The 12268-nt window shown below is 31.4% G+C and overlaps 1 protein-coding gene across 2 annotated transcripts in view; it reads right to left on the bottom strand.

The window, feature by feature from the left end:
- Nucleotides 1–1531: 1531 nt before the first annotated feature.
- LOC111629769 (innexin unc-9-like) overlaps nucleotides 1532–12268 on the bottom strand; it is a 42283-nt gene continuing 31546 nt past the window's right edge. For both annotated transcript variants that reach the window (XM_023373682.1, XM_023373681.1), the window contains exon 2: nucleotides 1532–4189. In XM_023373682.1, coding sequence (XP_023229450.1) covers nucleotides 2638–4041 — 1404 coding nt within the window. In that variant the 5' untranslated portion in view covers nucleotides 4042–4189 and the 3' untranslated portion in view covers nucleotides 1532–2637. The remainder of the gene's footprint in view (nucleotides 4190–12268) is intronic.

The raw sequence follows: 12268 nt of genomic DNA, 5'->3' as shown, positions 1-12268 counted from the left end.
TCACATATCTATCATCTGGTGACCTTTTAACATAGAAATCTTCCAAAAAAAATAATAATAAATACCGATTTTGCAACATGAGATTAGTATTTTCAGAATATAAAGACTATCTTCTGACAAAATTCTTGTATAGGATGGGTATAAAAGCGTTTTTATACAAGTTTCTTCATAAAAAATAAGAAGGATTAAGATGTTTTAGATCGTGTTTTTCTTGATTTTGAGATACTAGTTGTGGATTAATTTAATTCCAGATGATTCTGGTTAAAGGTTAAGATGATAAAGATAATGATAAGGATAAACTTGATCTCTCCGCAGCGATGTAGAGTTTGCTGTATAACAACTTTGCTAAGGATGCTCGATACGATAACGTTGTATCTACCAAATGATATACAACAGAAAGGAAGTATTTGTACAATTCTTTTGCTAGAAACTTATTTTTTCCATCTTACTAATCAAGAATATCAGGAATATATATATATATAAATTAAACAACAAACTCGAAACTGTAACATTATTTTGAAACTTTATACAGTAAAAAATATATAGGATTGCCCAAAAGTTAGTTAACCAAAAACTAAAATTACTTAAAAACTGTTAAATAATTGCTTAAAATAAACTTCTCTTTTGTTAATACACAAACTACAATAGTAAATTGCTTTCATACGACATTGTTAAATGACTCTTAGACCACTCTGTATACATTATACTATAGACTTGAGCTTATAATATCAATATAAATAAGATAATTTCTATATTTGTTTAATATAATAATGTAATTTTTAAGTGTATTCATGTATATAATTAACTCTAGTATCAGTTTAAGAGAAAATTTTAACTTACCTTTATTAAGTTCGTACTTTAGCCAATCATTTTTATCCATCTTTTAATTGTAGATCTGTACAGTTGTTACATCTTCCTTCTAAAAGATGCCACAAAGCATCACAAAATATCTTCGTAATGTTGAATTATTTCATATCTTCCACTAATTAATTAGAAGTTAGAATGCAAATTCTTTGTCTGCACCGTCAGCCATACGACATCTTGTCGCACCTCCAGCAAACTGTAAGATGTTGTCTTTTTTATCCTTAGAGATGCTTAACATTTCTATATATAAGTAGCATTAAAGTAAGTAAAAACTGTACGTAATGTATGCTTAGACCCTCTCTGCTGTTTATGTATTTATGTATAAAGTGTATAAATTTATTTGCACGTCTCGCCAGAATGATGCTTCATTTCCTTTTTAATTTATGACTGTGTATTTTGTATTGATAACGAAAATGCTTTGCTTTAAGAAAAGATATTAACGTACGATTTTCATGAGATAAAACTGCAAGAAGTTTTGTAATAAATTTAAAAAAAAAAATACACTTTTCAATATAAGAGCAAAAACCCCTTCGGATACCCAATCTCATGTTAGCGATCGAAGCGATTTCTCGCTTCTCTCGCCAACATGGAAACGGGTGACTGATGCAACCAGAAAATTTACCATAATTTTTAAGAAATTCTTCGCGGAGAAAAGATGGAGTAGGTGAAAATAACGAAGCCTTAATCTGTAAATAAATGTGATTTATTTACTATTTAATCGCGATTTTCCAAAAAACAAACTACAGAAACTATTTTTCTGCTAAGTGCAGTGATCGAGACAGGAAAAAGGGGGCTTGTATATACAGCCATAGAAGTCCGGCTTTGGTCCAGTGTTGCGGTCAGTGGTGAGTGCATAGTGGGCAGACCCTGTCGTATCCAGTCAACTTTATAGAGAATCGAAAACGAAGCCACTTTGGTAGAGAAATCGTCCACGTGATTAACTGTTTTGTTCTACTTTTAAAAATGGAATGGCAGTTAGTTTCAGGACTACGCTCCCTAGGTATCATCTTCCACAAACGATTGGACATAGAAAGAAGAGTCGGGAAGTGGGACAGTTCGAGGACAAACCAAATTATATATATATTTATATATATATATATGAATATATATAAAAAGTAAACAGCTGGACTGCCTAGATTCCTCCGCTTTTAAGCTAGATATAACAGGAAGATCTATAGACGAGGAAGACAAATCACACTTGAAGCATTCCTGACTTTTCTATCGAGCATTATCTGAGAAATTGATCTTAAAAGATTTTTCTACGGTTACAAGAATATTTAAAAGGTCATCCGGCACAATTTATCTGTTCAAATCTCTTACTTTCTCTCTCTCCTCTCTCTCTCTTTCTCGCTCTCTCTCTCTCTCGCTCTCCCTCCTCCATTCAAACACTAAAGAGAAAAATAGCATTGCATAAAGTTAACTAACTCTACGATTTTTGATGTATAAAGAACGATCAAGAGACTGGAAGTCACGATATATAGCCAAAGTCCACTTGTCGAGTGCTCCTTGAAAAGTTCGAATAGGCATCTTTTGTATAATTTGTGTTGTTATGGTGGACAGATATTTGATGAGAAGCTCCGACCTCAGAAAGGGCATCAGAAATTGTACTGAGAATATTTATTTATTTTATCACATTTTAGAAGTGTTTTGGTCTCCTAGTTGGCTTGTTTTTATTGGTTACACTTCACCAAATTCCTTCGACGAAGAACTAGAATAGGGACTAGGGGACCTAGAGTAGTTCCTCACCGCCAGTTGGTGGTGAAGATGGTAGGGTCAAGAGCACTTCCCGCCCCAGTAGCCGTTTGGTGGCGCCCTCTTGGTGCTCGGAAGGGTTTGTTGCTGTCCGAAGTGACTGAGATGGCAGGTATTGGCGTGACACGAGTGCCAAGAGGTCGAGGGTGCCACCGAGGCGACGCTCCCCCTCTCTACATCGCTGCTGGCTTCGTCCTGAGCCTTCATTTGGTTGGCATAAAATTCCCAAAGCTTTCCGATGATAATCGTGGCCATGGCACTCCCGTGGTTGTGTTCGATCATCCTCAGCACAAACACTCCATCCCATCCTAGGTAATTATCCGAAATTTTCCGAGAAATTCTCGATATGTCGGCCATACTAATCAACCTGGTTCTCCAAAGGATCAGGCGGATAAAGGCGAGGCGGTTGCACGGAAAACAACGCCAAACCCAGAGAAACAGGCTGATAAAATTGACGGGAAGAAGGAAAGCCATGTAAAACCAGATTACCGAAAAGATCTTCTCGTTAAAAACATTGATAGGCAGGACGCAGCGGCAGATGTAGGTGCGGAGCCCACCTTGTATGGCGGCCCTCACCTGGCATAAGGTCTGGAGCGGGAAACGCGGCGAGTTCCACCAATCGCCATCAATGGCCAGACGGCGCAGCAGCTCCACCCCGTGCCTCAGAAAACCACGACCCATAAAGGCTGTCAATAGAAGAAACTGGAAGAAGACGTTGAGGACGTATAGAGTCTTTACCATCAGATAAAGAAGACAGAGATAGCGACTCGGACCGCCCGTGCACCTACACACCACCGGAATTCTACAAGTGGGGTCGGCGCAACAACTGGCATTGCCCGTCACCAGGGTGTGGAACTGGTCGACGAACTCGGCCAGGAGAGATTCTCTCTGTTGGCAACCCGGAGGAAGGCTGGCGATGTCCGAGGCTCTCTTCAACAACCGACGCAGTTTCACACCCGCGTTGTGAGCCCAAGCGCCCCAGAGAACAAACGGTAGATGAAAACAGCATCCTTGCATCAACAGGATGAGCGGTGCCCATTGGTAATAACTGACGTGCACCCTTCTCAACTTGTCGGATCCAACCTGAGTCTCGTCCACGCTGGCATAGTCGATCTCGTCCGGCATCAGTCGGGGATCCAACGGACTAGGAGAAGAATCTCCACTCTCCTGATCGCCTTCCTCCGCTACCAAGTAGTAAGTCGAAGCGGTCCAGCAGTAGCTATTGACGAATCTTGCTTGCGGCTCGGTGAAATAAGTGGGTGTGAAACATTCGATGGGATCTCCTATGTACTGTTTGGTAAAGATGGGCAGAGCCAGGAAGAGGAATACCAAGAGAGTGTATTTGCGGTTTAACTTGTCGATTCCGTCGTCGATGGGGATGTGGATACCCCCGATCAAGTCGTGGAACCTGAAGAGGAAGGACATTGTTGTCGAATCCGGGAGGGTCGTGGTCGAAAGATTCTTCCGGGTCTGAAGATGTTAAAGGCGCGCGGTTCGACTGGAGTTGAGGCACTGATGAAGGTCGTCTTCTTAATAAGCAGAGCGGAGAGCATGGCCGGGGTCACTCGGGCATCTGCAAACAAAATGCAATACGTTACTCAATCTAACATCATCTGTATTTAAACTTTCCTGTAAACCATTTTATCAAAGATCACTTAATGCATTGTAGATTATACATACCCTGAATTTAATGAACTTATTAAGATTCTTTTAATTCAAAATTGTCTCTAAATCCTTGAATGCACTACAAATATTCTAATAATTTCGTTAAACATTATCAAGATATGCGAATTAGCATTTTTTATTTGGATTTTTTAATGTTAAATCTCAAAATTCGACATTTAAAATCATTATCAAACACCTTTTTGGATATTCAAATCTTAGAAATGTTCATTACATAGTCTAAATCTATGTAAAATCTTTAGTTAAAAGCACCTAAAGAGTTAAAAAATCTTAATATATAAAAGACATCAATGTTTCTTTCTAAGAATCTCATCGATGAAAATCTAAAATTGATGCTTTAAATTCTTAAAACACGAATTTTATATGATCCTCAAATGCTTTGACAGAATTCTTCATCCTGGCTTGATTTCTGAGAATGAATGCTTCGAAAAGAATCTCAGAAATCGAGTGTTTCAAGCGAATTCTCTGGAATACTTCAAGAGGATTTTCTGGAATCAATTGTTTCAAGAGGATTCATAGCTGGAATTCTTGAAGAAGCTCTAATGTAGGCTCTTGAATAATTCAAAAAACCTAAACTACAATAAATTCAAGATATAATATTTTAGAATCACTCGATTTTAAAACATTTCTCACGATTCTTAAACAGTATTAACTCGTATAAGATTCACATCGTAGATCGATATATAAAATGATAAATGAGAAAAATCTCTTTATTCTTCTTCAGAAGAACAGAAAAAGAAATTAAAGAAATTAAAAATAAATAACATTAGAAAATGGAAGAACATTTTGTTTATTATTTAAGCAGGAAACATTGTTTTCAATAGTTTAAATTGAACGTCATCATTTCGGTCACGCAACACAATCTTGTTTATCTCAAATAGAGTAAAATATATTGGCCAATTTTACTTTCCCACGTAACATTTAAAAAATGATAAAAAATGATCTCCTCTATCATATTGCGGAGGAGGAAGACGAGCAGACTTGTTAAAGTGATTTATTCCTTTAACAACGATTACCTGAGTGTTATCTGAAGATGATGATATGTAAATGATGTTAGAGGTTGATGAAAGATCGTGAAATTCTTTCCTAAAGATGAAGGATGCTTTCTTTTATCTTCTTCATCATCTGATGATAATAAAGGATAAACGAAGATTTTGATGCTCTGGATATTATCTGAAGATGAAGATGCAATTGATATAAAATAAAGACGAATTTAATCAAAAATTTTATCAAATTTTTGCAAAATTATTGTAGAGATTTGAATGAGGAAATACGAAAAGTAATTAAAGAAAATTAATTTTTAAATTCAAACAATTAATAAATAAAAATTAATGTTTTCGAATGAATAAAAGTGATGATAAGAATTGGAAAATACAATTTTTAATTAAGAAAAATCATTCTTTTCAAATTAAGAGTTTTTATTCTTCATAAAAGTAACGATAATTGTCTTTATTGAGTCACAATTCAGTAAGAAAAAAAAACAACTTTAAAAGAAATTTTGACTTATTCTCAGAAAAAATAATAATAAAACAATTTAATTAAAAGTATATTTTCCAGTTATTTTCTTCAATAATATTTACTTAAAATTAGTTTTAAATTTAATTATATTTGCATATCCTCCCTTTCTCTCTCTCTCTCCCTCTTCTTTCTCCTTTCGTAATTTATATTTGCAACATCTTTGCTACCGAATTATTGTTGTTAAACTATTTAAAATTTTTGCTTTTTCCTGTTTATGTTGCCATTTTAAGTTGGTTTAATGTTTAACATAGTAATTTATGTAATTAAAAATTTGCTAAACAGTATAAAATTGCAAATTTCTCAAAAGAATTTATGTACTTTGCATATTTTTCACTAAATATAAGAGCAAGATACCAGCTTATAGAGTTGATATGATGCAAAATTCCCTGCTTATAATGTTTTCATTATCAAATATTTACGTATAAAAATGCATCACAGTTTATACTGACATCTTAGATTAATAAAACCCAGTTTAACACTATTTAGAGCTAACACATTGTTTAACGAACCCGCTTATAACGTTAAAATAATCTTTAAAAATCTATCTCTAACACTGTAACTTTTAAAATCTATTTATAAAAAGTTTAAATAGTTAAAAACGTTTCTTACTTTTGTTCTTCGCGATGATCCAAAGAAAAATCTATAAAATTTTTCATAATTTTTAATGTAAAAAAAAAAAATAAGGCAGAAATATCTTCATAAATTTAAGTTAAAATGTAGCATTTTCCGCTTTAAAATCAATTTTAAACTACGAAAATTCCAGAGTAAATGAAACTATTCACTCAAAACGATCCACTATAAATGTTATTTTCCTATAAATTATCAAAATTAGAACGTTAAAACGAGAACAAGACTTTAACTTTTATCGATTTCTAATAGAGAAATCCTTTATAAAACTTTTATATCCTATCATTTAACAGGAAAAATCAAACATAAAGCATCCCTCTCTCATTGTTAAGATATTGTTATAACGGCGATAATTATTATTAATATTAATTATACTAGAAACTTTTCCTCAATATAATTATCTGGATTCGCTTTAGAGAGGTTTAACTAATCAAATTTTATATAAATTTACTCGATAAAACGTAAAAATGAAGCTTACAATAACTCTATAACGTATTATAGTTATGAATTCTAAACGGAGTAATGTAATAATTTAAACAAGTTCTAGCTCTAAACAATAATTGAATCTGGTGCTGCGTGCAAACGTTAAACCATTTAAAATATGTATAACTATTGGCATAAATCTTTACTTATTATATTACTAGGCAATATCTATTAATGGAAATATGCGCTCTCATCATCATCGAGTGCTTCATAAACTAACACCACCAACGTGTGTGTGCTCTTGGCTCCGTACTGCACCAACTTTGCCACCTACAAATGTTCTGACGATTTACCTATTTACAAATATAATTTACGTATATAAATGCATTTGAAATGATCAGCGGGGAACAGTAATTAATCTACAAACAATAGATAATGAGATGAATTTCTCTGACGTGTCGCCATTTTGAGTTTCTTCTTCTTTTCCAGCATCCGCATCACTTTTCGCTATGGAAAAAACGCCTTTTTCTTTATAGAAATCCGTAGTTTCCGAATTTAAACTGTGGATTAATTTAAATGTAGAAGTTAAAAAATTAGTTATAATTATAAATTCTATTATTTTGGCTTCGATTTTTTAAAAAATTCGCATCACTTTTTCAAGTGGAAAAGTTGATTTCTTCTCCAACAAAATCTGCATTTTTTTTTTATTTTTGGTTAAGATTATTCTATAAATAACAACAATTTTCGATTATGGAAGTTAATAAAAGTTGACTCTAATCAAAAAAACACCATAAAAAATCTAAAAATGAGAAGAAATTTTCCATTAAAAGTGGTATTTATGAATTTAGTTTAGTTGAAAGAAGCTCTTCGATCGATGTGTTGGAAACAAATGGAATCAAAAGCTAAAACTCTGATTGAAACTTGTCGGTCTTCATTGAATTTTATCATCTGTGAAAAGTCTCATACATACAAAATGAGGAAGGAGAAAGGGATTTTTTAAACTAAAAATCTGTTAAGCAGGAAAATTTATTTGATAAAAATGAAAATAAATTAGTGACTAGCTATTTTTAAAGACAAATTAGTTCTTTCCGGGTGCTAATCAAGGATCGATATTTATATTTTCGGCTTTTTTCTGGATTATTTTTCTTTAAAAAAAAAAGTTAGAAAAATATGTTATTTGATTTTCTGAAACTACCGAAAAATCTTCTGAACAAATAATTTTAAAAAAGTTAACTTTAAAAAGAGAATTAGAAACTTACTTTTGGTGTCTTTAAAAATTGCAATAATTACGTAATAAACTTTAATGAATTCTATAAAATAAAGCACAATCTTCATAAAAATTACATAAATATGCCTCTTTTTTTTAAAGCAGATCTATTTGATATCTTTACAGTTACTACTGGGTTTAAGAATCTTCGGAGCATCCTCTTTCATCAAAAGAAGCTCAAGATGAGAAACAATAAAACGCCAAACGATGATAAAAAGTAATTGTAGTTGGAAACAAATATTGTTTACGAGATTCAATCATCATAAGCTATTAAATAAGTAATATTCATTTCCCATAATGTGGCTGATAAGGGAGATGGTCGCAGTCATTAAACACCTCCATTTGATATTGCGGTCTTTTCTCCACGGATTACTCGTTGATCACGTGTGTTTGCTCTAACTCCCTCTCTAATTATACAAAGTTCCGACATACAAACGTACAAAAATATGCCTCATAACAAGTCTATTCACTATAAAGATCAGAGAAATCACTAAAAATTAAGAGTTAATCGACGAACTTTTCCACGAAAACTTCATTAAGATAAACAAATTAACTTTCACAGGCGTGCAAATTAATTTTTCTTCTTCTTTTTCTTGAAACTTATTGCATTAAAAATAAATTTTTTCATTAATTAATCCTAAAACTAATAATTCTAAGCAACCGAAATCATGTTTCTTCCATTGAAAATGATGCTTGATATCTTAGTTTTGAAGAATTTTGCTTCTACATTATACAAAATACAACGTTTTCAATTCAAGAGAATCTAGAATTCTAGATATTTTCATATGGTTTTCACTATATATTCCAGAATTGAGCTTCAGGATAAATGTGAAGAAGAAGAGGAAGAGGAAGAGGAGGAAGAAGAGGAAGAATGCTAAAATTTTATTTTTCATGTTTCTAAAATTAAATAGGAAAATATTTTTTGCTTTTTCCTTCCAAAACTCTTCATCTCTCATTAGAAATAATCTCACCTTTCTATCAGAAGCATCTCATTTATCCTTTTCATTAAAGTCTCTACTCCTTACAGAATTTTCCAGTTCTTAAAGATAGGGAATATTCCCGAAAATATGGGAAAAATACCTCAATCTTTCAAGAATAATTCATAGTTTTACTCAAAATATTCCATAAATTCATGTCTCTAAAATCATAGGAAGAGTTGAAGAAGAATAATGAGAAAGGGATTGGATTTAAAATAGAAATACTATTCGGTTATAAATGATTTTCAAGGATTTAATTTAAAAGAAAACAGAGAAATTCAACAATTTTCTTGGGGAAATTAAGTAAAAGAAAGAAAGTATCCCGAAATCCCAAATAAACATTAAAATATGGGTCAATGTTTCTTAAATTGGAATTTATAAGAATTTTAATTAATTAATTATAGAGTTATTAAAGGAAGTCAATCAAAACTGAAGATTGGGAGAGATTGTTAGTTGGAAGGATGCCACAGTAATGCTGGATGCTGTAAGGATGCTGAAAGCTTTATGAATGATACTGTAATGAATGAAGGATAATAAATGCTCTTATATACGAAGGATTTTTTAAAAGAATTCAGAAGCTAACATCCATTTATGTAAAAGAATTGAGAATGAATTCTCTTCTTGCAACTAAAAGTTGCGTGTGGTCACTTAATGCAGATCGCTAGTTAAATTGATGCTTATCTGAAAAATTTGTTTTAAATATAAAATATAGAATTTAAAGATAATTTTAATGAAAATCTTAAGGAAAATTCGATTTTTCTCATAAGTATGCATGTATTTTTAAATATAAAATGTAAGGATTAATAATAATTATTTAATTAAGAGTTTATTAATTATAATGCACTGTTATACTTCTGGACTTTAACGAAAATTAATTGATAACCCCCTGTAATATATTAACATTACCTTTCATTATCATAATACATATGATTATGAATGAGATTTATACTGGAAACATTCTAGAGAAGATCATTTAACATCATGTAGAAATCTGTTAATGAAGGCGATTTCTTAATTAATACTAGGAAAAATTTATCTTTGATCTTTATTAACTTCTAAATACATATAATTTCTAAGAATCCACATTTACGTGTATATAAATTTCTAAAGATATACATTAAAGTACATGCAACTTTGTTCGTAAATTCATTCTTAATTCTCCTATATGGATGAAAATTATTTTTTAAATTCTCTCGTACCTTGTAGCATTTATCATCCTTTATTCATCATAGAAACGTTCTTAAAGATGCTACAGCTTCAGCATCCTTACAACATCCAGCATCCCTATATCATCCATTCAATTTCGAATATATTCTTTTTCAATCCTGATCTTCTCTAACGATTAATGACTCTTAATTATCGATAATTAATTTGTAAAAAGTCATAATTTATGAAAAGCTGATACATTTTTCGTCTCAATTAATAAATCCTGAAAGAAGACTTTATAGACATTCCACTCTTTAAAATGATGGCTTCTTGTTTATAAAATAATTACAGTTAAAACTACAGATTTAAGCCGTGAATTTATCTCTAAAAAACTCTTAAAAATCCGAATTTTAATCCTATAAATGATATGATTCTGGTCTTAATTTAAGCCCTCGCAGCTAAAAATTATGCAGAAATTCTTAAGCTTTACACTATAAATCATTTAAGTATATCCCTTGAGCTACAGCGAGTTAATCTCTTGCTTAGTACAATACCAAAATCGCATTTAAACTGTAGAAGAGTTTCAAAAAAAAAACAACAACAAAATAATTCGTTAAAAAGAGCGGAAGGAGTCTCAAATTGGGTTAAATCCCATTCGTGTATGCAGCAATAAAGCCTTATATTATAGAAGGGGCCATTGGGAGGTTGGATAGATTGCAATAAACATCTTCTTCCCTCTTATCCTCTACATAGTGACAGGATATATGGGGTCACAACACACATATCTGACGTCATTAGACTTTGCCAAAAAACCGCCCACCCATCGATCGCAATTTGGACAATAAAAGCTTTTCTTCTCCATAAAAAATGAATTCTTCTCTTTCGTTCTTATCCCCATTTAAATATTTATAACATTGTAATGATAATTATTGGCTTTTTATGGCGGACAGAAACTAATTTTTTTACTTTTTTTTCTTTTCTCTCTTTTTAAATTCTCTTCTTGAAAATTAAAAATGGAATATTCTAAATTTAGAAGTTTCAGAATGAATTTTTTTCATGTTTCGTGTTAAAATAGATAATAATTTATTTGTAAAATTGTATAAAAAGCTAATAATTTACTTCAGAAATGAAATATTTTTAAGTAAAAAAAAAATTCATTTTACAGTTTCGTTACTGCTAAGTTATAACACATAGGAAATGGTTGACATACCGAAAATGTCAATTCTGAATATTTTGAAAAATGAAGGATAATTAGAAATTAAAAAATCTGAAAATTCCCTACATTTAGGGAAATTCCCTATACGTAAGGATATTTCAAGGAATATCCCTACTTACAAGAAAATGTTTCCCTTTTTCAAACATGAATGAAAGATGCATTTCCTTAAATGCGATGTGCTGAGGGAAATTTCCCTACATAGATAAATTCCCTACATTTAGGGAATTTCCTTAATTGTAGGGATAATTTCTAATATTCCTTTGACTTTTTCATTGTGAATGCAACATTCACAATGAAACCAACGTTCCAAATTTGTGCAGATTTTTAACATTACAAATCCTTATTGAAGAATTTTATACAAAGAAATATTCGTGATAGAAATTTCGAAATACTTTCTTAATGAAATATGCATAAAATTTTCCCTCAAACAAATTTATTTGACAAAACATTTCCATTCAAAAATATTACAGTTTTTTTATTTTATTCCTCTTTTATTATAAGAAAACGTCATTTATAAATTCAATTTTCTCACGAAATATTTCTAGAATTTCTTTCTCTTTTTATCTTCTCTTAACTAAAATTTTATCTGATACCTTTACTTCATTTTAAAATTTTAAAGTAATTTTTTCTCTCAGAATTGTTTTATATATTTAGGGATTTTTCTGAAAAGTAGGGAAAATGATAAGAGTTTTCTTTTCAATTATCCCTATTCAATCAAATAATCGAATATTCTCTTTTCTTATCATAGAAATTTCACTTCTGCTCTCTTTAAATTACATAATTTTCTTTATCAAT

The sequence above is a fragment of the Centruroides sculpturatus genome, unplaced genomic scaffold (genome assembly GCF_000671375.1).
Source record: "Centruroides sculpturatus isolate CEXI.00-Female unplaced genomic scaffold, Cexi_2.0 scaffold541, whole genome shotgun sequence".
NCBI classification, from domain to species: Eukaryota; Metazoa; Arthropoda; class Arachnida; order Scorpiones; family Buthidae; genus Centruroides; species Centruroides sculpturatus.
The sequence above is the reverse complement of the archived record's forward strand: the minus strand, read 5'-3'. Positions and strand labels throughout refer to the sequence as shown.